Here is a 27356-nt window from a genome sequence, read left to right as displayed (position 1 = left end):
AATTATTTGCAAATAGAAAGTTTACAGAAAAATTAACAGTTCTTGCCAGGGCACCTGAGTGGCTCAGTCGTTAACCGTCTGCCTTTGGTTCAGGTCATGATCCCAGGGTCCCGGGATCAAGCCCTACATCGGGCTCTCTGCTCAGGGAAAAGTCTGCTTCTCCCTCTGTCCCTCTCCTGCTTGTGCATGCTCTCTCTCTCTCTCAAATAAATAAATAAAATCTTTAAAAAAAAAGAAAAGAAAAATTAACAGTTCTTTCCTACATTGGCATTCTTGGCTATCTATTTTCCCTCCATAATATTCCAAATGCAACACAGGAAGAGATGCTTGTGCCAAGTAACAAGAAAGTGAAAAGATATTTTAACATAATCTTTTATCAGTGATTGAAGCCTGCCAAAGCATTACACACCATCCATTCTCAGCCGAGTCCACGGCAAAGACGAGCAAACACTGGATACTCTAGCAACTTAGATGCAATCATTTCCTACTAATTCCTCCAAACAGGGCCGTGATTCTAAAACCTTTTCACATCCCACAACTTCCAGAATCATCCCATGCACAAAACAAGTCTCTCAGCTGTCTCTCAGACAGGCACTCTCAATGTCAATCAATTGGATTCAATCTGAACTGGAGCATCCTAATATTTTAAGCCATGTCTAGGTAGCTAGAGAACGTGGAACTCAGGGAGCAGGATTAGCTCATCATACATCCACGGCTCGCCGTCAGAATCCCGTAGCCTCAATGTCTATGCCCTCACGAGGCTCCTATATCGGCACGAGAGGCGCCGACCTCCAATCTGCCATATGCCATCTGACCTGATTTTTTCCCCAAAAGCAGAAGAGGAAACTCTGCCTAAGACCAAAACTATGGGAGAGACTTTTCTATAAGTCAATCACTGGAGACAGAATCAAAAAGGTCGTAACCAAAATTAAAATTTTCAGCCATGCTTAGGAATTAGGAAGTACCCATTCTCCAAAACACAGCAGAGACAGAACATATGTATATCGGTAAGTCTTTTCTATCCTTCCTGGTTTCGTTTTATTACTTTCTTGACACTTTTCGTATTGACAATCTATAAGCTAAAATACCCATATACTACTTTTTGCTTTGACTTTTTATCCTAGCTATTCCCCCTTATTATTCATTTTTCTCCAAACTTCAATCAGTAATCTTATTTAACAAATGTTTACCAAGAACCTACTTGACATAGATGCATTAACCAGACCTACTGGTCCTTACCGGCAGCGGAGGAAAGAATCCAGGTTTTCTGTCTACAAATAATGCCGGAGAAAACGATGATATGAAGACGGTAAGTGCACTAAGGTCAGCTTGCAGAGAAGCATAAGGAGCCAGAAATGAATTATGACCAACTGCAAAAAGGAATAAACTAGTCAAAGCACTAAAATTTAATGAAGAGATAATTTTTTTAAGTAGGTAAAACTGAAAAGAAGTTACATGTAACATTATTACAGATTTAAAAGTATGCATATTCTTCTCCATAAAATTTCTCAAATGCAGTTAAAAACACACACGTACAAAACCAAGCAATTATAAGTCCTCTGAAGCATGTAACTGTGATTAGCTGCTACTCTCAGCAATATAAAAATACTTTCACCACAATTACATTCCAGCCTGTAATGTAATTCAAAACAAACAAGTCAGACATCGCTCAAATGGCAGAAACAACAAATACAGATGCTTTGCATCAAGGAAATGAATCCACTGAAGAAATGCAACAGGGGCCCGGAGCTGGGCTTCTGGTGGAACGGTGAGGCCCCCTTCTGGGCAGATGCAGCGAACCCCAGTGTGGCTCTGCAAGGCTGTTCTCTCACTTACTGCTGCAGTCAGGAAGCTGAGTATCTGGGACTTCCTGCTGCAGAGACCCTTTCCAGGGTTGTGTGCACATTTTTAAATTTTAGATTTTAATTCTAAATCTGGACTTTTATAAAAATAAATAACAACTTGATTTCAGATTAAATGAACCGGTGTATTTAACTGTGCAACACTGGCAGTCCCAACCCCAAATGCCACATCCATCCCCTTTACCCTGTTCTTTTTCTTCTTGCCATAATTCTTAACATCTTCTAAAATACTATATAATCTATAAGGTGTAGTATCTGTCTCCCCCTGCTAGAATAGCAGCACCATGTTCTGTTCATGGATTTGATGAACAAATGGAGCCTGGCATAGTATAGCTGCTCATTGATAAAGAAGGAATTGTCTCAGTTATGCTTCTATCTTTTATTTTTAAGAAAATATTCATCTTCATCTTCAAAGAAAGCATAAGTACGGTTTTATTATAGCAATATGCTATGATTTAAAAACGATGCTCAAGTACTTGTTTTAAAAATACGCATTTTCTCTAACTGCTTTATAAAAGCAAAAACAAAAAAACAAAAAAACCAAAACCGAACAAACAAACAAAATCGTGTTCTGAGGAGCACGCATTCATAGTCTAGATGTACACAACTCCTATACAAATTCCAAGGAAGTCACGGGCCCTCAACCCCTGGGAGAACAGAGTGGCTACAAAGAATAGAGGATCCGATTCTGAAAAGCCAGGCCTAAAGCAGGTGTCCACGGTGTGGCGCACTCCAGCCTGGATGCACGCCCGCTAACTGGGTCTGGATGCACATTCGCTGAAACAGCACTTTCCTGGCCTAGGCACAGTGATTTTGGCAAGAAGGTTACGTGCTGCTTACTAATTTCTAAAACCTCGATCTTTATTTTTTTTCCCCCTTCTTAAAATGTTCTTTAAGCTTATGGAAAAGCTAATCATGGTTTATAATTGGGAGACTTTTAAAAAGTGCTAATTTGTTCCCTCAACAGAGCAAATAGTGAGAGATGATTTCCCCAGGAGTTAAGGACATATGTAAACATGATTCAATGATGTCAACAGCTTTCAGTCCAAGAATGTCATGGAGGGGCATCAGCCTTTCATCAGAACAAGTTCAAGGTTTCTGACATTCCTTTTTCCGAACTTTTGATTTGGGTGCTGTGAAAAGAATAGAAAAGAAAAAATGAAAGAGGTAGGCCCTTGTCAAGTCTCTTCACACTGATTTGTCTTAAGTGAGGTTACATTATGTACAGCAGGGGAAAACTGACCATTTGGATTTTCCTGTTTGTAGAAGGTCTTTAACATTTCCACTGCTTCCTCGGCCCGATATCCAGGAATGCACTGATGAAATGAGAAAACTGAGAATGAATATCAGCCTATGAAAATGTGGCCTGTATCCCATAAACACAGCAATGTATACATAATTACATAAACTTATTTCAGATAACGTTAATACACTTTGGGGATAGCAGTAATAGGGGTAAGGAAATACATTACCAAAAGAATAGACGTATGGACTCACCATCACTCCAATCAACTATTATTCCTCAAGTACTATTGAAGTTACTAGCTATGTGATCTTCGGTACGATAGTTAAACTCTCTGCCTCAGCTTCCTCGTGTGTAAAATGTAGGTATAATTATAGCACTTACCTCAGAGGGATTTCATGAAGATTAAATAAGATTGCAAAAATAACACCTATTACATACCCAGCACATCGTAAGTGTTTGTTAAGCATTGGCTATTTCTATCTACTGTTATTTACTAGGGGCCCATCTTGGGGTCATGAGGTTGGGCCCCGTGTGGGGCTCCGTGCTTAGCGAGGAGTCGGCTTGAGATTCTCTCTCCCTCTGCCCCTCCCACTTGTGCTCTCTCTCTCTCAAGTAAATATAAATCTTAAAAAAAAAAAAAAAAGTGTTCAGTCTGATCTATCTTTGGTATCTAACTAGAGAGAAGGGATCGATACGTGAAAGAATAAGAAACTATGATAATGGTAAGGAATGAAATTACATGAAATATCACATGAAGATGAAATTTGAACTTGCCTTCAAGATAGCAAATATTTGAGGTGTCTAATGGCTCAGTCGGTTAAGCGTCTTACTCTTGATTTAGGCACAGGTCATGATCTCAGGGTCATGAGATCGAGCCCTGAGACAGGCTCCCACTGGGCATTGAGGCTGCTTAAGATTCTCTCTCTCTCTATCCCTCTGCTCCACCCCCCAACTCGCACACAAGCGCACGTGCGCTCTCTAGAATAAATAAAAATTAAAAATTAAGAAAAAAGAAAATATTTAAAGACACTGAGCAGAGCGTTTCAGGGAAAGAGTAAGAATAAGCTTGGGCTATGTGAGGAAACCAACTAATGGGGGCTTGGGGGGCCTACAGTGAAAGAATTAGATAAAATGAGGTCAAAATATACAGGGCTTTGAAGGCGTGTCACAGGAATTTGGACTTGATACACAGCATCCTTCTAAGGTGCATGAAATGATAAAATGGACAGCGATGCCAGGGAGGAACATCCGGAAGCAGCCACAGGAGGGGAAGCAGGTAATGAGCACCAGCACAAGGGCCTGGTCAGTGTGGTCTACTGCTCAGAAAGAACCTCCCTTTCTCTTGTGCCTTCAGTCAGCTCTTACCTGGGCCTATAAAGCCTGCATAAACTTTCCCCATTAAAAGAAATAACCTTTCGGAGTTCGATGTTTTTAGATTGCACATGTAAGTGAGATGATACAGTATTTGTCTTTCTCTGACTTATTTCACTTGACATAGTGCCCTCAAGGTCCATCTGCATTGTCCCAAATGGCAGAATTTCCTTCTTTTTATGGCTGAATATTCTATTGCATATATATAATGAAATATATATATATAAAATGTTTTCTTTTCTTTTTAAATTTTATTTTATTATGTTAATCACCATACATTACATCATTAGTTTTTGATGTAGTGTTCCATGATTCATTGTTTGCGTATAACACCCAGTGCTCCATTCAGTACGTGCCCTCTTTAATACCCATCACCGGGCTAACCCATCCCCCCACCCCCCTCCCCTCTAGAGCCCTCAGTTTGTTAGAAGCAAAGAGTAGAATGGTAGTCGCCAGGGGTGGAGGGGTGGGGGGTTGGGAGGAAATGAATAGACTGCTGATCCAAGGATACAAACTTTCAGTTATAAGGTAAGTTCTGAGGATCTAAGGTACAGCATGGTGACTGTAGTTAACAATACTATATTGTGTACTTGAAAACTGTTAAGAGAGTAGAGTTTAAATGTTCTCACCATAACAACAACAAAGTGGTAATTATGTGAGGTAAATGGTGTGTCAACTAACTTTATTGTGGTAAACATTTCATAATCTAAACATCTATCAAACCATCACATTGTATACCTTAAATTTACACATGTTATATGTCAATTATATCTCAGTAAAGCTGGGAGAAAAAAAAAATCCCAATAACCTTCCTTCCACCCTGCCCCTCAAGCAAGCTGCTACTCTGCTAGTCCCTGAGAACATTCCAGACTCCTGACTGTTGCTTGTGTGACTCTCATTTCCTCCTCAACCTCATCCTCACTGGTTTGTGCTTCCAGATATCCCAAAGGCCCCTACTGACCAAAACAATGGTTCCCTTTCCAGCCTCCTCAATTCTCTGCAGTTGTGGAGACCATTGACCATTCTCGATTCTTCTTAGCACTCTCTCCTCCCTTGGCTTCTCAGTTCTCATAACCTTCTCAGACCATTCTAACCATGGTGGGTCAGTCCCCTTCTCCTCATGCCACATTAAGTGTTCATGTTCCTCAGAGCACCCGCCTCTCCTCATGCTCTCATGAACACTAGCACAAGACACTCTCCTCTACTATGAAGTCAGACCAAAGGTCCTCCACCTTGGCTGCTCAGTGGAATCACCTGGGAACTCTGTGGGATTATGACTGAATGCCTGTAAATCAGAATCCCACCCAGGTGGAAGATAAGATAGTGACATGGATCCTCAGTTGCCCTCCGATAGCCAGTCCCCCTGCTGTCCCAGCCCAAGGCTGCCTACGTGACCCCCCCTACCCCCACAGTCCCGTTTGTACAAGGTCTGGTGTGGTGAGCCCCTCCTCCTGGGAAACAGGGCAAAGCCATAAAAGGGGCCTGTCCCCTCGCCCATCACCAATGAATGTTCATGGAAAACGGGCTTCTGGGTAAAGGGTTTCCCATGTAGCAAAGCAGCTCCCTCCCTGCGATCTACTGAAAGTCAGCCCAGGACACAAGGGTTTGTGAAAAACAAAACTAAAAAAGAAAAAAAAAAAAACTAATATTCTCTTCTACCCTTTCGCCTTCTTATCCAGTTGGTCTGGGGTGGAGACCTCCCACAGCCACATGTAAAAGCTCTGTAATATGCAGTCCAGGATGAGACCCACTGAGTTATAGATGGGGAAAGAAACTGCATCACTCTATGATACCAAGATACTTTCAATTATCCATTATAGCTACAAATTTGTGGCTTTAATAAAAAGCACACATTCTTTTTTTTTTTTTTTTTTAAAGATTTTATTTATTTATTTGAGACAGAGAGAATGAGAGAGAGAGAGCACATGAGAGGGAGGGAGGGTCAGAGGGAGAAGCAGGCTCCCTGCCGAGCAGGGAGCCCGATGCGGGACTCGATCCAGGGACTCCAGGATCATGACCTGAGCCGAAGGCAGTCGCTTAACCAACTGAGCCACCCAGGCGCCCTAAAAAGCACACATTCTTATTAAACTTTTAAAAACAGACCAGGTATGTATTATAAGGTAATCACCATCTTCTTTGAAAAGAATTATTCTGTAGGTATCCTCTATGAGCTTAATGCTGCTTATAATACAGCATTAAATAATTCTATGATTCTTTAATATAAAAACAGCATCCCACCTCCCACAGACTCTCCCACCCAACCCAACCCAATAAAGGAAGAAAACACAGGGTCCAGAGACCTAAGGTATCAATGTTTTCTTTAGAATCTCAAACACTTTAAAAAAAAAAAACAAAAAACCATAATTTGGCATCCAACCTGGAGATATGGCTTCAAACAATGGTCATTCATTTCCCTGGAGCCAATTTGGCCAGGTACACACGCTACAAACAAGCTTATTCTTCGGTTCACCCTGTGCAGAAATATGTAGGAGAGGATTGTGTATGCACCCAATGTCACTCATGTGTTGGAGAGAAATTTTCTACCCATGTCTGATATCCAAGGGCACATCTTTGTTCTGCCCAGAAGCTTTGAGAAATTCTTTAGCTCTTTCTCATAAACAAAGTACAGAGTCAGCAATTTACTTGCAAAGAGTTATGTAAGCAAAATTTGAGCAACCGATATAAGTGACTGGAAAAATCAAATCACTTTGCACATTTTTTTTAATGGTCAAGCTGACTGTATTGTTTACTCTCCATCATTTTATCACAATTTATTTTCTGATGTGATGTTAAAAGTCATCTATTCTCAAATGTACAGAAGTTGTTAGGAAAGCTAATGTTCGGCTGGGAAAACTCAAAATAGAATGTTTTCCAAAACTTGTTCTCAGTGGGATTCAGCCAAATTTAGCCCTTCATAGGTACTCAGTATTCTCCTAAGAATATCTGAGATCTTTGAAGTTAACTGCACACCATGTCCAGCATTTATTAAATCCTTTTCTTTTTAAAGCATAATATTTCAGGATTAACCTTAGAAAAAAAAAATCAAACCAGTTTGTGAAAAATGCTGTGTCTACAGGCCAAACTCTGAAATATCAATTCCTAATGCTCGTAGCCTTAAACATAAAAACTTGGGGACAGGTGGCAAGATTAAAGGGAAAGTAGGATTTTTAAGAGAAGATGAAAGCAATGTGGATTCTTGAGTCTGGGGGAAATTTCAATATTGAAAAGGCAGGGGGGAAAAAATAATGAAAATACAGGTATTAATGCTAGACACCAAAAATAGTACATAGAACAGGGATGCCTGGGTGGCTCAGTCGGTTAAGCATCTGGCTCGTGGTTTCGGCTCAGGTCATGATCTCAGGGTTCTGAGATCGAGCCCCACATTGAGCTCTACGCTCAGTGCTGAATCTGCTTGTCCCTCTCCCTCTGCTCCTCCCCCCATGCTCTCTCTGTCTCTCTCATAAATAAAAATAAAATCTTTAAAAAAAAAATAGTACATAGCAATAAAGCAAAACGATTGGCTTTGTGCAAAAACATTGTGTGTGCACCGTAAACAGCATCTACGGTGCAGCAGGGAGCTGGGGACACTCACTGAGTGAGAATGACAACAGGGACAGCGTCTCCAACATACCTGAGCGCATCAGTGAGGACTGTCAGGAGATTCCCTGGCCTTCCCTGGCCTCTGTTTTCACATATTAGGCCAGGGATCTCCTTCTGGAGAGATTCTGCTCATTAAGAGAGCCAAGCACTCGCCTGGAAATGATACCTGTCTTCTTCTACTGAGGCATAAATGAACTTGATGGGAGGTTCCAGAGTCGGCCTGGTCCCAGCATGGCTTTTTGGTATACTGACCGCACGTGAACTATTCCCACGAACTAATCCCACGAAGAGAGCAAAGTAATTAGCAATAAAAAGCATAAACGGGTCACGTTACCTGAAATGGTCTCCCCGTATTCGGTAGATCAGCAGAGGCGATATTTAGAACGGAGCCACAGCCGCCAAACCGTTCGTTCTGACAGCCGTACACAACCAGCGGGATTTATGAGAGAGAATTAAGGTCCTGAAGAGAGTGTGCAGCTCAAGTGCGTACAGTGACAAAACCAGGCCGTCCTGAACAGACAAGCTCAGGCTACTTTTAAAAACAGTTAAGCTTAGGCTTAGTCTTAAAAATCACACAATCCAGTCACACAAAAGAAGAGGTTTAAAGGATTTAGAGATGAACATCTCACAATTGCAAATAATGAAATCCGAATACACAGTTGCTAAAAGTTTATAGTTTGGTGCTCTCTCTTGTCTTTCCTAACTCACTTTCTTTGAGTCATTAGAGAATTGGAGCCAGAAAGGAAGTAGGAATTTAATCCAGGGACTTTTCACCTTTTAAAAACAGGATTGTCCCCTAATCTTTTGCCAAATAAAATATAACCCGTGCCCCAATATAAAACAAACTAAAACTGAGCCACCCTCTAAGGCAGGATGGGGAAAGAGTTCTAAGTTGACCAGAACTCCCCTCTTTACAAAGTAGAGACTGTACCTGTTATACTCAAAACCCCCTGTTATTTTTAAAGTGATAAAATTTTTCACACATAGCAAAATAAGTACATAAAAAATGTCCAAGTATGAAATTGAGTTTTTGAACAAGCGAGTAATTTTTTAAAGATCTTAGAGACAAACTTGCTAACACTCTGTATTTGTGTCGCTTACTCTATGAAAGACACAATTCAAAGAGCTGTAACTTTCTCAATTTCCCATTTATCTACAATTATAACATCATCAGTGACTTGTTTTTTACCTTATATTTACTTTGGACTTAAAATTTCTCATACATTGTAATAGGTATTCATGGCAAAAATAAACAAAAACAAAGAGAAAGAAAAATTTTAAATCACCTATAATCTATTATTCAAAGGTGCATATTCTTCAGACCTTTTCTCTGTACAGTTTTATAATCTACTTTAATTTGTGACTTATCCTTACGTAAGTTTGTTAGCTCTTAGTTTTTCTTTCTCTAGTTTTATTTGGTTAATAGTTTTACATCTATTGATATAAAATGAAGAAATCATATGATTTAAAAATCCTTCCTAAAAATTTTTTGGCCAAGGGGTACAATATTTTATAACTTGTTTCATAAATCTGTTTTCACATATTAGAAAGCAGGTTATGTGTCTGGCCATTTTCAAGGTTATAGGAAGGGCACACGACACTAACTCACGAAGTCAAAGGATACTCATCAGGCGGAGAGCAGCTGCACACATAATACACGGCTCCACTGTGACATACAGCACGGTGTGTTCAAATACTTCAGAAGGACTCTTGCCACTTCGATGACACCAATCTAGGGCCTGATCGATGGCCACCATTTCTGCATGTCGAGTAGCCTGAAAGGAGAGAGGTGCTTGCATCAACATGTAACTGTATTGCGCAAACACTCGAAAATAAATACCAAAAAAATGGGCCTAATGTTTCTGCCAACATTTTAATGCATAAAGGTTTTGGGACGCTCTAAGCACTTGGCAATGTATTTCCCAGTTCAAGTCCCATACCTGACCAACAAAAGACACCTAATAGGAGATGCTGTGAGAATTATGCTATATTTTTAGTTAAGCACCTCAGAACCTCAAGGGATGCTCTTTCAATTAAAATGCCATACAGAATATAAGTCTCAGGGGTTAAAAAAAAAAAAAAAAAAGAGAGTCTAGGGTTTGTGAATATTCGAGGGGAAGCCTGAAGTCTCCATAAGCATGTGCTCCATTTTCAGATGTTTTCAAGGCTGTCCCTCACTTCACTCTAAGCAAATCTGTATTTAGTTAGTGGAATGTCATCACTTACATTTTCTTTGGGATGAGATTTTATATTCTGGCAGACTCTAGAGAAAAGCAGACATTTGGTATCAGTCTCAGATACCTCTTGGGTGGCGTAGAATATAGGAGAAATCACACAGCATTTGCAAATAACCATTCTTAAGTTTGAATCCTGACTGTGACATCACTAATTCTGTGGCCTTAGGCAAATTGCATAACTTCTCTAAGCCTTGGCTCCCCCATATGTAGAACGGGGTTCACTGGCATCTGCACCTCATAAAACACTGAATTACAAGAAGCGTATGCTGTGTGCTATCTATGTGCTCTGCTATGCAATAATTATTAATGATATTCACGATAATCACATCTATCAATAAGCTTATGCTGATTGCTATGTACAAGCCACTGTGCTAAATCCTATGTGAGATTACAAAGTCTGTCCTCAGCAAGTATAAAATCTGGTTGGTGCAAACAGAAAGGCACTCATTAACCTGTGACATAGAGCAGGGTGTGAGAGATGCTGGTGCAGTGGCCCAAGGTGCCATGGAAGCTAGAGGCAGGTGGAAGCAATGCTGGTCCAGAATTATGATCTCAGAGCTGTAAGGTACTTTAGAGAACAGGTTCCCAAACCTGCCTGCATACCAGAACTAACTGGGAAACTTAAAAAAAAGTTTCCTCAATTCAGGGGTTTTTTAACAATCAGATTCAGAATTACTGAATCGGATCTCCCCAGAATTCTCAGTAAGTAAGTAACTGTTGAACTGAATCCCTGCAATCAACCTCTCTTTTTTAGAAAATCCAGAGTGGGGGCGCCTGGGTGGCTAGGTCGTTAAGCGTCTGCCTTCGGCTCAGGTCATGATCCCAGGGTCCTGAGATCGAGCCCCGCATCGGGCTCCCTGCTCCGCGGGAAGCCTGCTTCTCCCTCTCCCACTCCCCCTGCTTGTGTTCCCTCTCTCGCTCTCTCTCTCTGTCAAATAAATAAATAAAATCTTTAAAAAAAAAAAAAAAGAAAATCCAGAGTGGTGTGGTGTCCTGGAAACAAGAGAGTGCTTTTTGGTTTTTGGAGTTTTTTTTTTTTTAAAGACTTATTTATTTATTTGAGAGGAGAGAGGGAGAGCAGGGTGGAGGGGCAGATGGAGAGAGAGCAGACTCCCTGCCGAGAACGGAGCCAGATGCGGGCTCTATCCCAGGGCCCTGTGATCATGACCTGGGCTGAAATCAAGAGTTGGCTGCTTAACTCACTGAGCCACCCTGGCGCCCCTCAACCTCTCTTTTAGTGCTGAAGAACCACAAGCCAATTTAGGACATGTTAAAAACACACAGTGGGAGAGGTGATGGTAGTGATGAGGGTGGTGGTAGTTGAGAGCCAAAAGTAGGACTCAGGTTTCCTCATTTGGGGTCAAGAGTCTTTCTGTAGTGTTTGATAGGGTAATCTTCTATAGGATACACAAACCAAAATAAAAAGGCAGGTTAATTTCAAGATACAGAAGAAACCCAGGTCATTGGGGGGTTAGATGGATGACATCAGGGCATTTAAAGTTCTGATATTAAAGATATCATACCAAACCACAAAATACACAAAATAGGGAGATAGAGCAATTATTTAAAATACAGAATTCTACTCCCCGACAAGTATCTATATATTCACTAATTGCTACATTATGTTTATTACTTAGCTCACAAATGTTTTGATATCCAAATAATAATTGCTTTGTGAATCTGGGTTCCTACTTTGCATGTGTTTTCTCTTTGATAGATGTGATGGATAAACATTAAGTGCCCCATAGCACCCCATAGTACCAGCACCAGCTTGTTCTCTGGTTCCCACGATCAAACGATAAGATCACCGTCTGTGTGAGTGGTGTTGTGGTTCTAAGCTCTGAGTCCACCTAGTACTTCCGATAATCATAAAATTGGGTATTTCATTTATACTTACCATGACACACTGTTGTGATACCAAGAAGTGTTGCCTTACTTCATGAACTTTTCAAGCTAACCACAATAATATAAAGGCACACAAACTATTAATGTGTAATACCAGGGCGCCTGGGTGGCTTAGTCGGTTAAGCATCCAGCTCTTGATTTCAGCTCAGGTCGTGATCTTGGGTTCATAAGATTGAGCACTGGGTGTGCAGCCTGCTTAAGATTCTCTCTCTCCCTCTCCCTGCCACACTCATGCACACATGCTCTCTCTCTCTAAAAAAATAAATAAAAATTAAAAAATAATAAAGTGTAATACCACATGTAGGTACAGAGACAGCAGGTGGTAGAGACTTTATTCCACTGAATTATCTAATACATGAACAGCTTCCGTTATACAATCCTTTAATACCTCCAAAGATATAAACTGAAGGTGATTTTTTAATTTACCGGGAGGAAAACATTATTTAAAGGTACTAAAGAATGTGATATGAGTTAAATTGATGTGTTTTGTAAAGTGGAATTTTCCTATATTAGATTTGCTTAAGATGGAGATTAGATTCATATCTTCAGTACTGACACTCCAATGTAATAAAATCCCTTCTTGAGTTTCACTCAAATGCTAAAGTAAAACTCCATGAAATAGAAAATTAGCCCCAAAGATTGTATTGCTTCATTAAATTTGTCTGAATTTTCCAAATTTTGAAAAACCAACATGGATCACTTTTATAATCAGAGAGGAAGGCATTCAAAAAAAGAAATGTTAAGGGAAACTACCCTTCCATTATACCTACAGGTCTTGGAACAGACCCATCTTCTTGCCAACTGTGATAAAATTCAGTGCACTCCTACCTTTACTGCTGTATGTTTGCAATTAAACTATTCAATCGACATACGTTTTTGGTTTGATTAACTTCATTTCGTCCCTTCCCCACAACTTCATTGTTGTACACCATAAGGCAGCCAACAGGAACTTCAGTACTTTCTAGGGCTTGCTTGGCCTAAAAGACAAAGTAGAAAATTTAAGATGTAATGTTCAATACTTAAAAAGATTATAGGAAAGAAATAAACCAGCATAAGCACACATATATAAACCCCAGAACAAAGAAATACAGCTGAGCTTTCCCTTCCCTCAAATATAGTTCAGTATTTAGTGCCTTTGTTCTCCGTTATATCCATATTAAGGGAGACTCAGGAACAAACCCCCTGCACAGGTTCTGAGCCCCTGATTTTTTCTTCTCATTGGAAGCAGAAGTGAGCAAAAGGCTGTTATTGACTTTTGTTCTTATGGTGGCAGGGTCTGTGCAACTTTTCAGAGATCATATACCTATGTGTAAAGGAAAAGAATAAATACCATGTATAAATACTTTATTGAAGTCTTTTCCTTGTTGAAATTCTACTTGCTTAGTTTTTTTGTTTCACTAAATATTATAGAAGATACCCTCTAGAGGTCCAACAGCATAAAGGTAACCAGACTGGATGTCTCTCTGTGCTATTTCTGCTTTGACACAAGAAAAGCTTTGGAGCACTCTATGTGAAAATGGCACAACCACTTTGGAGAACACTTTGGAAATTTCCTTAAAAAGTAAACATACACATAGCCAATGAACAAATTCTAATCCTAAGTATTTATTTAAGAGAAGGGAATATATGTCCACAAAAAAAAAAAAACTGTAAAAGAATGTTCATAACAGCTTGATTCATAATAGCTCAAATCTGGAAACAGCACAGGTATCCACCAACAAAAGAATGGATAAGCAAACTGTGGCACAGTCACACCATGGAATACTAGTCAGCAAAGAAAAGGAACAAGCTAGAGATACACACAACCGTATGGGTGAATCTCAGACATGCTGAGTAAAAGAAGTCAAACACAAAAGCATACACACTGTCTGACTCCCTTCAGGTTTAGTACTAGAACAGACAAAACTAAATACAATGATAGCAATTTCTTCCTGGAAGGGCATGTGTAAACTGATTGGAAAGGGACACAAGGAACTTTTCCAGGGTGGTCAAAACTCTTGAAAAGGGTGTGGGTTACACAGATGTTTGCATCAGTCAAAACTGAATGGACAACATATATAAGACCTGTGCATTTCATTGTACGTAAGGTACACCTCAATGGAAAACTATAAATCAGAAAAACAAGCTTAAGAATATTTCTACCACCATCATCCTGGAAAAGGGCAAACCACTGGTTATATTTGCAAAGTCTCCCCCATCAGAGGCTGTCCATTTTTATTCTAGCTCTGTTACTGACCTAACCAGGTAAGTCCCGGCCCAACAGAGTTAAAGAATACTTCTCTGGGCAGAGAGCAAAAGCAAGCAGGTTATACCTGCATACTCCCTGATCCTGTTGCTGAGAGAGAACAAACAAAGAACACAACCCTTGAACTAGGGTATAAACATTTCCATCTCACTGCAGTCAAGAAAACCCAAGTATGGCTGGTTTTAGAAAGGCAAAGCATTTCTTATTTTGGCAGGCCTGAAGACACTTTGGAAGACTAGATTACCAATTAAGTGTAGGTATTCACACACAGCATAAGGCATATACAGTGTAAAGTTGAAGACATTGCTTAAGACCGCATGTTCTACCTCTTGCACTAGCCCCTATTCCTGGCTATACTTTATTTAGAGTAGCAATAACTTCCTATCATCATGCTAACATGGGTTGCTCAGCCACTTCAACCATGCTCAACTGACACTTAAATTGTCCTTGGGCCAATAAAGGTGAAAGGAGAGGCACATAGCATAGTGGTAGCAAGCTATATCTCTCCTTCTTCCTCCAGGGTGGTAGGACAGAGCTATGGCCTGCACAGATGTAGGGAGAGAGTAGCTGAAGCAGTAAGACTGCATTCTTCCCACCCAGGTCATGAACCACCCACAGGCTAGTTCTGTCCAATACTGTAACAATGGTTAAAGCACGTCAGGTTATGCAAAGCCCGAAAGTCTGAAAAGTTCCAAGGTTTGGTGAATATATACAAATAAATATACAAATGCACCATTGGCTACTAAAGAAAGGAAAGCCAGGAGGAGGACTGACAGCCAGGGAGGATGGCGATGCTGAGTACCCACACAGTTAAGGCAATCAGCACATGAAAAATGTTATTTAAAAGAAGATTGGGAGTACACAGAACCCCAAGTACACACAAGAGAGAAATCATTTACTCATCCAACAAATATTTGTTGAAGATCTCGAGATAGGGAAATTATCCTGGATTATTCAGGTGGCCCTAAATGCAATCACAGGTGTCCTAATAAGAGAGGCAGAGTAAGAGATTTGAAGATGTTACACTGTTGGCTTTGAAGATGGAGGAAGAAGCCATGAGTCAAGCAAAGAATGCTCCAGAAGCTGGAAATGGTGAGGAAACATATTCTCCTCTAGAACCTTCAGAGTGTACGCAGCCCCGCTGACACATTGGGTTTTGCCCAGTGAAATGAATTTCAATCACCCGGCATCCAGAGCTGTAAGAGAATAAACTTGTGTTGTTTTAAGCCACCGAGTTTGTAGTAATTTGTTACAGAAGCCATAGGATACTAATACACTGTTAAGAAGAAAAAAAGACAAGCTAAAACTGGAAGAAAATATTTGCAAACTGCATATCCAACAATGGTCTACTATTAAGACTATATAAAGAACTCTCAAAGTTCAACAGCAAAAAAACCAAAAACAATCCCACTAGAAAATGGGCAAAAGATATTAACAGACACTTCACCAAAGAGGGCATATAGATGGCAAATAAGTACATGTAAAGATGTTCATATCATTAGCCATTAGGGAAATGCAAACTATAACCACAATGAGTTATCACTACACACCATCAGAATGGCTAAAATAAAAAGTAAAAACCCCAAATGCTGGTGAGGCTGAAGAAAAACAGGATGACTTATACACTGCTGGTAGGACTGTAAAATGGTACAGCCATTCCTGTAAAATGGAAACTAGTTTGGCAGTTTCTTAAAAAGCAAGACATGCAGTTAACATATGACCCAGCAATTGCACTCTCTGGCATTCTCCCAAGGAACTGAAAGCTTATGGTCATACAGCACATAAATTCATATACAGACATAAATGTTTGCAGGCGTTTTATTCGTAATAGGCAAAAACTGGAAATGATCCAAATGTCCTTCAAAGGATGAATAGTTGAACTGTGGTACGTCCATCCCATAGAATACTACACAGCAACAAAAGGAATAGACTACTGATTCACTCAACATTTGGATGGAACTCAAGGAAATCATGCTGAATGAAAAAAACCAACCCCCAAAAGGTTCCATATTCACATATATAACATTCCTGAATGCAAAATTACAGCTACAAAGAACGGATTAATGCCTGCCAGGGCTTAAGGGCTTGAGAGTGAATGGTGGCTATAAAGGGTAGCATGAAGGAGCCCTGTGGTGACTGAGCAGGTCTGGTGGTGTTTCTGCAAAACCAAACATGTGATAAAATTGCACAGAACTACACACATGTGTGCATAGAAAGCTGATGAAATCTCAATAAGCTCTACAGACTGCATCAATGTCATTCTCCTGGTTTTGATTATTGCACGACAGTTGCATAAGATGTTACCATGGAGGAAAGCTGGGTGAAGGGTACATGAGACTTCCCTATATACTTTTTTTTTGCAACTTCTATGAATCTATAATTATTTCAAAAGGAAAAGTTTAAAAAATAATAATACTAATAATAAAGGAGTAAACAAAAAATATCTTGCAATGGAGATTAAGAAGAAATGCCTAGTAAGGTACGAGGAAAATCAGGAGTGTCAGGGCGCCTGGGTGGCTCAGTCAGTTAAGCGCCTGCCTTTGGCTCAGGTCATGATCTCAGGGTCCTGGGATTGAGCCCCATGTCCTTGGGGTCCCTGCTCAGTGGGGAGTCTGCTTCTCCCTCTCCCACTGCCCCTCCTGCTGCTTGTGCATGCTCTCTCTCTCTCTCTCAAATAAATAAATAAATAAAATCTTTAAAGAAAGAGAGAGGAAGGAAGGAAGGAAGGAAGGAAGAAAGAAAAAGAAAGAAAGAAAGAAAGAAAGAAAGAAAGAAAGAAAGAAAAGAAAGAAAGAAAAAGAAAGAAAGAAAGAAAAGAAAGAAAGAATCAGGAGTGTCTGCTGTTAGGGAGGATTCAAGGAAAAAAAAAAAAACAGGCCAAGAGAAAAGGGTCAGTGACACAGATGCAATTTTGGTGGAATTGGAAATGAAAACCAGTGGCTTGAAGAGTGACCCATCTAAGTCACGTTAAAAGGACGAGGTACAAAGTAACAAAGCAAATTTGTAAAGAAATTTCTAGCTTCTAACTATTATCACAGACTGTTATGTCTACCTAACAATTGTTCTGATTCTGAGCTTGCAAATCATAAGAGCTTACAACTTATGGAAAAACTTACTTTGACCCAGGACTATTTTAAGCACTTTATCAGTATTGATGCATTTCATTTACAACCCTATGAAATCGATTCAGTGAGCTTCCCCAGTTTACAGATGAGTAAATGGAGACATGGGGAAGTTGAGGATTTGCTCGGGTGGGAGGCTGGGGCCAGAATCCAGGCAATCTGCTCCAGGCATTCATTTCTTCAACAAATATTTATGGAACATCTACGAGATGCCAGGTCCTGGCTACTCCGCCTCAAATGTCTACTCTAGTCACCACTGATCAGCTACTTTGTCACCTTTTGGGTTCAAAATAGGCCTAGTTCAAGGGACAAAAGGAGAGGGAAAACTTAAAAGAGTGAAACCTAGAAAGTTTAAGGCTAAAAAACTGTAAGAGAAGAAACAAATGAGGGGGCCACGTGACAAAGATTTTCTGTAAAATTATCTCCTGAAGAATTCTACATGTGGCTATGTAGCTATCTCAAGCACGTAGAAGAGAATTCATGACCCGGTGGGGAAGAAGGAATGGCAGAGGACAGGAAGAACCTGGGTAGCCCAGTGGGGTTCCTAGTCCTGACTTAGGTCACTTGCAAGAAAGCCTGGCAGTCTCTCGCTCCACCCAGCCCCCAGGCGACTGGGAGTGTGCCTTTCATTCTTTCCTTCGGATTTTCTCTTTTTCCTTCCAGCAAATGTACCTCCTTTATTCCGCATCCCACCTCTCAAGATTATCTTCCTATTTACTTAGAGTAACTTGTTTTTTGTGAAAAGCCTTCAGCTGCTATCCAAATGAGAGAGAAAACATGAGTGGTGGGAGTATTTAAAAGGGCAAATCAGGTTATTGGTGAAGAATAGCCCAGCCCACCATGCTGAGGGCGAGTAGCTGAGCAGTTGGGAATGGTGTGTTAGGGAGGAGGTGGTGTGAACAACCCCCAAACCCCACGGAAATGGGTTTAGGTGAGATGCTGTTCAATAAAATACATATTTGTTCTGCTGTCAAGTTCAAAATAGAGTTAAACTAACTAAATAATTAACATAATTTTCAATCCATCCCATCTCATACTTTCCAACTCTCCCACCAACTTTCGGCCAAGTCTGATAATTTCTTTACAAATTTGCTTTCTTACTTTGTACCTTGTCCTTTTAACGTGCAGAAGTTTTTAATATTTATGTAATTAAGACCCATCCATTTTCCTCCTCTGTTTTCTGCCTTTGATGGTATAAAGAGCCCATCCATTCCACTAACATTTATCTACCACTGGCTCCTTTCTGGTTTTATTCTTCTTATGCTATCTCTTTGATTAGATTTTACTACAAAAGCACAGTGAAAAATTTCTTTAAAATGACCCATATCTCAAAAAAAAAGACCCATATCTTTACCATGTTAACTAATTATTTGTGTGTGTTCTCCTCTAGTCTTTGTTTATCTGATTAAAAAAAAAAAAGTTTAAAAAAAACAACAGCTTTCATTTATTGAGCATTATGTGTCAGGGACTTTACAAAGATTATCTCTTTTAATCTATACAACCCTGAGACATAGATACTATATACCCATTTTACAGAAGACGCCTCTGTGGCTGAAAGTTTAAGAATCTGTCAAGGTTAACTGGCTTTCAGTAGCCATTCTAGGGTTTGAACATACGCCTGTCTAATCTCTAAATGTACATGTACAGTATAAAAAATAATTTGTATTCTGCTTGCTTAATGTTGAATATTACATGTAGCTGTAATAGTTAATGCCATGTTTGTACCTAATATCCATAACTGTTTTGATAACAGCATATTATTCAACACAGTAATATACTATAATTTAACCATTTCCTTTCATCATAAGTTTGAAATGCTTCCTAGTTTTCCCTGTTACATGTAACACTGAAATGACAATGATTGCTTTTATCTTTCTAAACTATTTCCTTAAGATAAATGCCATAGAATTATATTACTATGTCAAATGATATGAATATTTTTTTTGAGGCTGTTAATTATATTATGCCAGGTTGCCTTCCAAAAATGTTATACTTATTGGACTGTTAGGGCTGTATTGCTTTTTGCACAGACTCACTTAGTTTAGATGACATTTTGTTTAAAAAAATAGATTTTAAGCTTTCTCAAAAACTGTTTTCCTTTCTTTTGTAATTCAGGCTTATGTCTGTAGATTAAAATCATAGACTAGGATAGAAATTTTCTAGCACAACCCCTTTATTTTAAACAGTAAGACCCAGAAATTATATGACTTGGCTGGTCCAATCAGAGGATGCTCTGATTGGTATCCTCCCTACTACATGTACACTGCATATTTCACTTTCAAATTCCTCAGAGATGAATAGATTTGGCACTAGCCATGCTTCTTGTCTAATCTTAAACTCTTCTCAGAAGTACAGAGTACACCTTGAATTACTTCAACAATCTTCGAAGTAGTTCAAGATTTGAAGTTTCTGTAGTGGGCAGTGCATGACTGAACAAAGCACAAGATTTATGACAAGCACTTTTTCCCCTTTCTTTAAGACCTGGAAGAACATGTATAGGCCAAAACCAAAAATACAAGTACTAAGTTAAGGTCCTCCTTGACCCTATGTAGGAATAGGTAAACTAGGTAATCACATCCCCTAGGGGTTTATAATCCAATTAAGACGGGTGCCTGGGTGGCTCAGCCAATTAAGCATCTGACTTGGGCTCAGGTAGTCATCCCAGGGTCCTGGGATGGAGCCCCATGTGGGGCTCTCTGCTCAGCGGGGAGCCTCTTCTCCCTCTCCCACTCACCCTGCCTGCACTCTCTCTCTCTGTCAAATAAATAAATATTTAAAAATATATAATCCAATTAAGAGACAAAAAGGTCAAGGCTAGGGAGATCTGAGAAACTATGTGGAGTTCAACCATCTCATTTTATAGGGTAGGAGGGGAAAGGGTGGGGCGGTTGGCTTGCCCAAAGTCAGGGCAAAAGGTAGTAAAAGGACTTAAATGTTTAATCCAGAAGTCTAGAGAACAGTGCAGAGATAGGTGGAGGAAATATTCCAATATATTATGACCAAAAGACGCTTAAAGGAAAATAAAGGCCCAAGATATGAAAGGATGGAAAAAAAAAAAATCACAGCTCTGCTACACGAGTGGGAAAGCCCAATGACTGATTAGTTAGCTGTTTTCAAAAATACTATTAAGTCCTCCATGGTAGCATCTCTGAAAATTTCATCTAAGCAGGCTCCACACATAAATACTTTGAGAAGAGCTCCTGAAGCAAAGGAAAATAAACAAAAGAGCCCATAAATTCTGACTTCCCAGCATTCAGGCATCATCTGCCCTCTGCAACTCTCACCCATAGAAGGAATCGAATGCAGCTTACTCTAACATATTTTATCCTTCATGTGTATATATCATCAAACTCACTATTTAGTAAGAAGCTGCCCAGCATATGACATTATTGAAATGATTTGGGGAAGGGAGAGTGAGATTTTGATATCATGTGAAAACTCCTTGTCTCCAACTTAGAGGATCTGGTAACATAAAAGAGGTTCAAGACCAACAAATCCATATGACAAGTTACAAATTAATTTTTAAATGTATATGTGAACAGTAATTAAAAGTATCGGAACACTACCTATCTTGTAAGTTCATTAGAGGAAATAAATTATGACGTGAGCTCAAAGAATGGATCATAAAATCAAGTTAGTGGGTCAGGACCAGCATTTTTTTCAAAAATCGAGAAGGAGCTTTCCGTGCTCGCCCTCGTGGCGGTGACGGCGGGCGCGCCCTGGACCTGCAGAGCATTGCCGGCGAGTTCCTGGACCTGGATGGACCTGCCGCGGAAATGCTCTGCCAGCAACCACATCATCCACACCAAGGGTCAAGCGTCCACCCAGACGAAGGTGGCCGAGGCTGACGAGGTGACAGGCGGGTTCAATGGCCAGTTTGCGCTAAGCTATGTGTGGGGCCGTTCACAGGATGGGTGAGTCAGAGGACTCCATCCTCCCACTGGCCAAGGCCAACAGCATCGTTTCAAAGAACTTCTGACTGGAGAGGATCACGGAGGTGGAATATTTGTCATAAATACACAGCACCCTCCCCCCAATTCAAGAAAAGAGAAATACCAGGGAAACTGTACAAAGGAACGTGAAGTACTGTTCTGTGAAACTTTTGTTTCGGTTATAGCTATGTGTGTATTTACTGGATTGTAACATAAAATAGACTTTTTTTTACTGTGAGTCACTTTCAAAAAAGTATGAGAAACAAGTTTAAAGGACATTATGTAAGTAGCAGAAACAAATGGATAGACACTGTAATGCATCATGGCTTAGAGAAAAATATTTGGCTGTAATAGTGAATGAATGCAGGGGAAATAGTACGAAAAGAGAACAGAGAGGAATATACCAAAATCAGTTTCAGTGCTGAATTCCCAACGCCAAGCACAGTGTATTCAATATACATCTGTGGAGTGAATGAATACATAATTATGGAATTAATTAACTATTGGAGACCAGAGGCCCCTAAGGATAGGAAGAATATAATCAAAACCATGTATGAAAAAAATGATTCCTTTTACAGCAGCTTTAGAGAAATGTAAAACCGAAGGGCATTTTACATATGTATATGTGTGCAGGTGCATATATTTGTATACATATACATATATATGTGAAAACACACTCTTATCCCTATTAAAGAGCTCCCTGGCACACAGAAGTATGGGTGAAGCTTGGATTACACACAAATCTGATGAGAGCCCTTCTCAATCAGCAATCCTGAAGGGAGCGAAGGAAGTTAAAAGGCTTGAGGGCAGTAGGAAAGATGAATGAATGGTGGGATCTGGCTGTACTGGGATTTGTTTTTATCCTGATCTATCAGACACATCCTCGGCGTCCTTTCTCCTACTAGATAGGTGCAAGAGGTCATAAATACAGAAGAACGTGACTTTCCGGATTTGCGAGTGTGTCCCCGGGAGAAGAAGGGGACGCAGCACGTTACGTGCCAGCAGCAGCTGAATGGGGATGTTTGGCTCAGACGTGCCAGTATTTCCTCTCTTCCTTCCCCTACAGCACTGTGCGAATGGGCTAAAGAAAATTTCAGGGCAGTAAAGCCAGCTGTCTACCCAGAAAACGTGACCGCCATCGAGATTATGGTGGCGAGAAAGCACACCCAGGACGTCTGCTCAAACGCTCGGGTCGAGAAGAGGGCTAAAGAAAGTTCCCACCCACGGCATCCACCTCCTGGGCTCCTCACCATTTGCATCGCTTCCTCCATCCACTTTTCGGTCTCCTCGGCCGTCACCGAGCACGCGCCGCCGCCAGTAGCCGGCGTGGACGCCGCCTTCGCCTCCATACGGCACCCGGGCCGCGGCGCTCGGCGCCAGAGGCTGGGGGCGCAGAGAAGCGCTGGTAACGGAACGCGGCGACTGCAGGCCACCGTTTCCAGGGAAGTCGAACGGCGATGCACTCGGGAGCGAATTCTGAACGGACCTGCGTGGCCCGGACCAGTGAGCGGGGGCCGCGGCGCGGCGGCAGCGACAGAAAGCGCCGCTGCTCAGCTGTAGTCCACGCCCCCTTCCCGCCCCGGTGACAGTCTCTGCGGAAAGTCGCGTTTGTGATTTCTGGAGAGCACCCAACGGGACGACGGCGGTCTTGCCTGGTCGTTCGGGCCAAGCGACGAGGAAACGGTTTCCTGGCGAACTGCCCACCCCACCCCGCGCCCCTAGGCAGCCCGTACCTGTAGGGCCTGAGGATGCTGAGATCTATGTGGAATTTTCTAAAACGTCATAAAAAGAAATGCATCTTCCTGGGCACAGTCCTCGGAGGTGGGTGACAGCGTTCTCGGAAAGGGACTTTGGGAGCAAGGGGCGGAAGAGAGGTGACTGTCTTCTGAAATAGAGGCCGGGCGACCATAGTCCCGGATATGTAGAGATTAGTTCACCCGTCGGACGGGGCGCGGGTGACAGACCTCTAAGGTTCTTCACACCCCTGCAGCTGTGGAATTTGTGCCTTTTGTCCTGACACTGCCGCGTACTCTGTTTCTCTCCTATCCTTTCTTCTCACGGACCTTGGGAGAAGCCGCCACAATTAAGTTTCTGTTTCAAGATACCATTCTCTTACAGACGCGTATTTTTAAGTTGTTCTTTTCCTGTGAGAGTCTTCGTTTGTGTTGGCACTCTCTGTAGTTTGTTTGGCTTTCATCCTTCTCAGAAGTTTCGTAATATTCTAGGAGAACCTAAAGCCTGCACTTCCAGTGTTGTTTACAGTGAATTTGATTTAAAAAAAAAAAAAAAAAAAAAACAGCACGCAGGTAGACTAAAGGTCTGGAAGATACATACTAGACAAAGAAACACAAATCAGTATTTTAGTTCTGTTTCTGCTTCTTGAGAATACAAATTATGCAGTAAGAAGATGTTTGGAAGATGTTGTGCAATCTTCCTCAGGATCTTCAAGGTTAGGATCAATGCCCATCTGTCTGGCTGACATAACTGAGTCAGCTGAGGCTGAGAAGACATTTAGAAACAGGTAGGATAATCGTGAGAGCCTTTGCCTCATATGGTGATCATGTCGTAATATGCAGGGATTTGAAGGAGAGAATAAGAAGCTTTGTGAGATAGAAGGAAATGTAGGAATGTTAAGAGAATTTTTAGCATTTGATTTTTTGAGAAATATCACTAACTACATGCTTTGGTTACAGAAGTACTTAAAAAACAAGAACAGAAGTTTTCTAAAGAATTTGGTTGCTTTTCTCTTACTATTAGATTATATTCTATTGCCTCCAAACAGTTTGAAATTAACAATGCTTTTGGCATCAGTAACTCAGATCTGTTGATTCTGGAAAGTTTGAAATCAGCTTATTGATGAGATAAGGAAAGTCTTCATCATCTCTGAGGTCTTTCACAAATCAGTACATTTTTATGTGAATTTTTACAGCATTCTTTGAGCAATCCTTTGCAAATAAATTTTCCAGTATCTTCAACCACTGACATCTAATGTACAGATCTCCCTCAACTTGCAATGGGATTATGACCCAATAAACAGATAGTAAGTTGAAAATATCGTAAGTCAAAAGTACATTTAATAGTAGCTAACCTACTAAACATCATAGCTTAGCCTAGCCTGCCTAAAATATGCCAGGAACACTTCCTTAAGCCTACAGTTGGGCAAAATCATCCAACACAAAGCCTATTTTGTAATAGTGTTAATATCTCCTGTAATTTTTTGAATACTGTACTGAAAGTGAAAAACAATGGTTGAATGATTACAGAATGATTGTAAGAGTTGTTTATTCTCAATGACTGCATGGCTGACTGGGAGCTGGGGCTCACTGCCACTGCCCAGCATCACGAAAGTATTATACCACGTATTTGCTAGCCCAGCAAAAGATCAAAATTTAAAGTATGGATTCTACTGAATGTGTAATACTTTTGCATCATCATAAAGTCAAAATTTGTATAATTCAGGGACTATCTGTGTATTTCAGTTATGCTAAGAATACTAAGTCCATTTTATTTGTAATAGTTAAAATACACATATTATGGAAGAAGTATAAATAAAATTTTTTTTGCCACTACTGAAGGAAGGAAAATAATTTCTCTTTAGCAATCTCAGAATAGCATACCCCTTCAGATCTATGGAACAACTTAATGGTAGATTAGACATAATGGTAGGGGAAGCAAAAGAGTATACTTAAGACATAGTTATAGATTTTTTCAAAAATCTTTTGAGAGCTTTATAATTACAGATTAAGAGAAATGAGAAGGGAAAAAAAAAAGTTCAGAGGGACAGAAAGAGAAAATAATCCTAGTGTTTTATATCTTCCTACTAACATGTTACATTTCAGTTAATCTAAGACATATTTATCCAGTGCCTGTAGTGTTTAAGGTAATATGATTGGAAATACAAGAGTTACAGATTTTTAATAGTAATAGCTACCATTTATTGGGTGCCCAGAAATAAATGTACTAAGCTCTTCTATTCAATGCACAGGACAACAAGAGTAGTTATTACTATTTCCATTCAAAAATGTTGGAACTAGAGTCCTAAGAACTAAAGAAACTTGCCCAGGATCTCAGAGTTAATAAAAAGGAAACTAGAATTCAAACCAGGTGTATTAGATTCTGAAGCACTTTGTCTTTGCACACTATACTGCTCTGCCTTCATGGACTTTATGGTCTGACAGGAATGAAAAACAAGTGTCTTAGTCCACTAGGGCTGCTACAACAAAATACCACAGACTGGGTGACTGTAAACAACCGAAATTTATTTCTCTCAATTCTAGAGGCTGGATCAGGGTGCCAACAAGGTTGGGTGAGGGCCTGCTTCTGGGTTGCGGACTTTTTGTATCATCACATGGCAAAAAGGGTAGGGGTCTCTGTGAAGTCCCATTTATAAGAACACTAATCCCATTCATGAAGGCTCCACTCTCATGACCTAAGCACCTCCCAAAGACCTCACCTCTTAATATCATCACATCAGGCATTAGGATTTCAACATGTGAATTTTGGGGGGACACATTCTGATTATGACAAGTATACAAATAATTAAAATACAAAACAATAAGACAGCTGGGGTGGGGGGAATGGCATACAGATCAAACCAGCAGATAGCATGTGCAGTTGGAAAGAAATAGAAAAGGTCTTCATGGAAGAAGTGGCATATTTTGTCAGGCTTGAAAACTAAGTAAGATATCAGCATGTTTGCTCAAAGAAGTTTGGCCATTCAGTGGTGGAAAAAACCTAAAACTTTGAGTTACAGGCCTTACATTCGAATTTCCTGCATTTTGGATAAGTACCTGCTTTCGACCAATTTGTACAATTTGACCAGTTTATAAAATGTAAACTTTTTGGCCTGAGGTCTCCTTTACACTTGTAAAAATTAAAGACTCTAAACAGCCTTTAAAAAATTGTATCTATTAGTAGTTGCCATATTAGAAATTAAAATCAAGAAATTTTTTAAATATTAAGTAATAGTAAACCCATTACATATTAACACAAATATTATTTTTTAAAAAATAGTGAAAAGAGTGGCATCATTTTACATTTTTGCAAATCTCTTTACTGTCTGGATTAATTGAAGAAAGCTGGATTCCCATCTCTCTTTCTGTATCCAGTCAGTTGTGTTACTACATGTCATGTAGCCTCTGGAATACTCTGCTGTATGAGAGAATGAGAGAGAATGAGAATGCAAAAGACAAAAACTACAAAAATAGTTTTGACTCACAGATTCCATGAAAAGGTATTGAACACCTCCAAGAGTACCCAAGCCACACTTCGAGAACCACTACACAAGAGAAAATGTTGCAGAACAGAGAATAAGCAGATTATATTTATTGACTTGCTGAGTTCTAAAAAATCTCAGAGCATTGACTTATAATTTAAATCTTAATCCCTGTAATTTTTGGTCTCTTTACTTTTCCATTTATTCATTCTTTCTTTCATTCAACAAACATTTGAATGAAAGTGAGTGCCTCCTCCCACTATATCAGGCTCTGGGAATACAAAGGAATAAGACCGTTCTTGACTTGGAGGAACTCGTGGTGCTGTCTGGAAAGCAGAAACGGAAATGAACAAAAGTAGTACAATGATAATATTATAGTACCATCAAAGAGCTGGTGCTGTGGGTACTTAGAGGAGAGAGAAATAAATGTGAAGTTGTCTGACAAGCTTCACTCAAGAATTCACTTGAGTCAAGTTGTACAGCTAGCAAAAGAGAACGGGACACAGCAGGAAGAAGGGATGTTCAACAGATTCAGATATATTGCTTGTGATGAACCAGTGTATCTGCTATGGCTAAGAACAGGGAATAAATGGGGAGTGACAAAAGATGAATTTGGAAAAC

At 40.1% G+C, this 27356-nt stretch overlaps 2 protein-coding genes and 1 pseudogene across 5 annotated transcripts in view; 2 read left to right on the top strand and 1 right to left on the bottom strand.

Annotated features, from left to right (window-relative positions):
- Positions 1-1383: 1383 nt before the first annotated feature.
- ADAT2 (adenosine deaminase tRNA specific 2) lies at positions 1384-22993 on the bottom strand. The gene is made up of 6 exons (XM_036106702.2): positions 22771-22993; positions 13094-13198; positions 9704-9854; positions 8414-8520; positions 3106-3178; positions 1384-2995 (listed from the first exon to the last, which is right to left on the bottom strand). The coding sequence occupies exons 1-6, from the start codon at positions 22867-22869 to the stop codon at positions 2952-2954; spliced, it is 579 nt and encodes a 192-aa protein (XP_035962595.1). The 5' UTR covers positions 22870-22993; the 3' UTR covers positions 1384-2951.
- Positions 15507-21567, top strand: LOC118544788 (small ribosomal subunit protein eS21 pseudogene; annotated as a pseudogene).
- Positions 22994-23077: 84 nt separating the features above from the next.
- PEX3 (peroxisomal biogenesis factor 3) overlaps positions 23078-27356 on the top strand; it is a 36561-nt gene continuing 32282 nt past the window's right edge. For 3 of the 4 annotated variants that reach the window (XR_004921753.2, XR_004921754.2, XM_036106679.2), the window contains exon 1: positions 23080-23341. Coding sequence is in view for 2 of the 4 variants with exons in the window: in XM_036106679.2 (XP_035962572.1) it covers positions 23269-23341 (73 nt within the window). In the remaining 2 variants the exon portion in view is untranslated. Of the gene's footprint in view, positions 23342-27356 lie in introns of all 4 variants that reach the window. The other variant, XM_036106680.2, reaches the window with a different exon arrangement.

Source organism: Halichoerus grypus, chromosome 9 (assembly GCF_964656455.1).
Source record: "Halichoerus grypus chromosome 9, mHalGry1.hap1.1, whole genome shotgun sequence".
NCBI classification, from domain to species: Eukaryota; Metazoa; Chordata; class Mammalia; order Carnivora; family Phocidae; genus Halichoerus; species Halichoerus grypus.
This window is presented reverse-complemented; position numbering and strand designations above follow the sequence as displayed.

Coding starts and splice junctions, on each gene's coding strand:
- ADAT2 (XM_036106702.2), bottom strand. CDS start 22,869: ATGGAGGCGAAGGCGGCGTCCACGCCGGCTACTGGCGGCGGCGCGTGC. Junction 13,199..22,770: donor TGGAGGAAGCGATGCAAATG/GTGAGGAGCCCA, acceptor TTTGTCTTTTAG/GCCAAGCAAGCCCTAGAAAG. Junction 8,521..9,703: donor AGCTGCTCTCCGCCTGATGA/GTATCCTTTGAC, acceptor ATTCTCTCTCAT/AAATCCCGCTGGTTGTGTAC.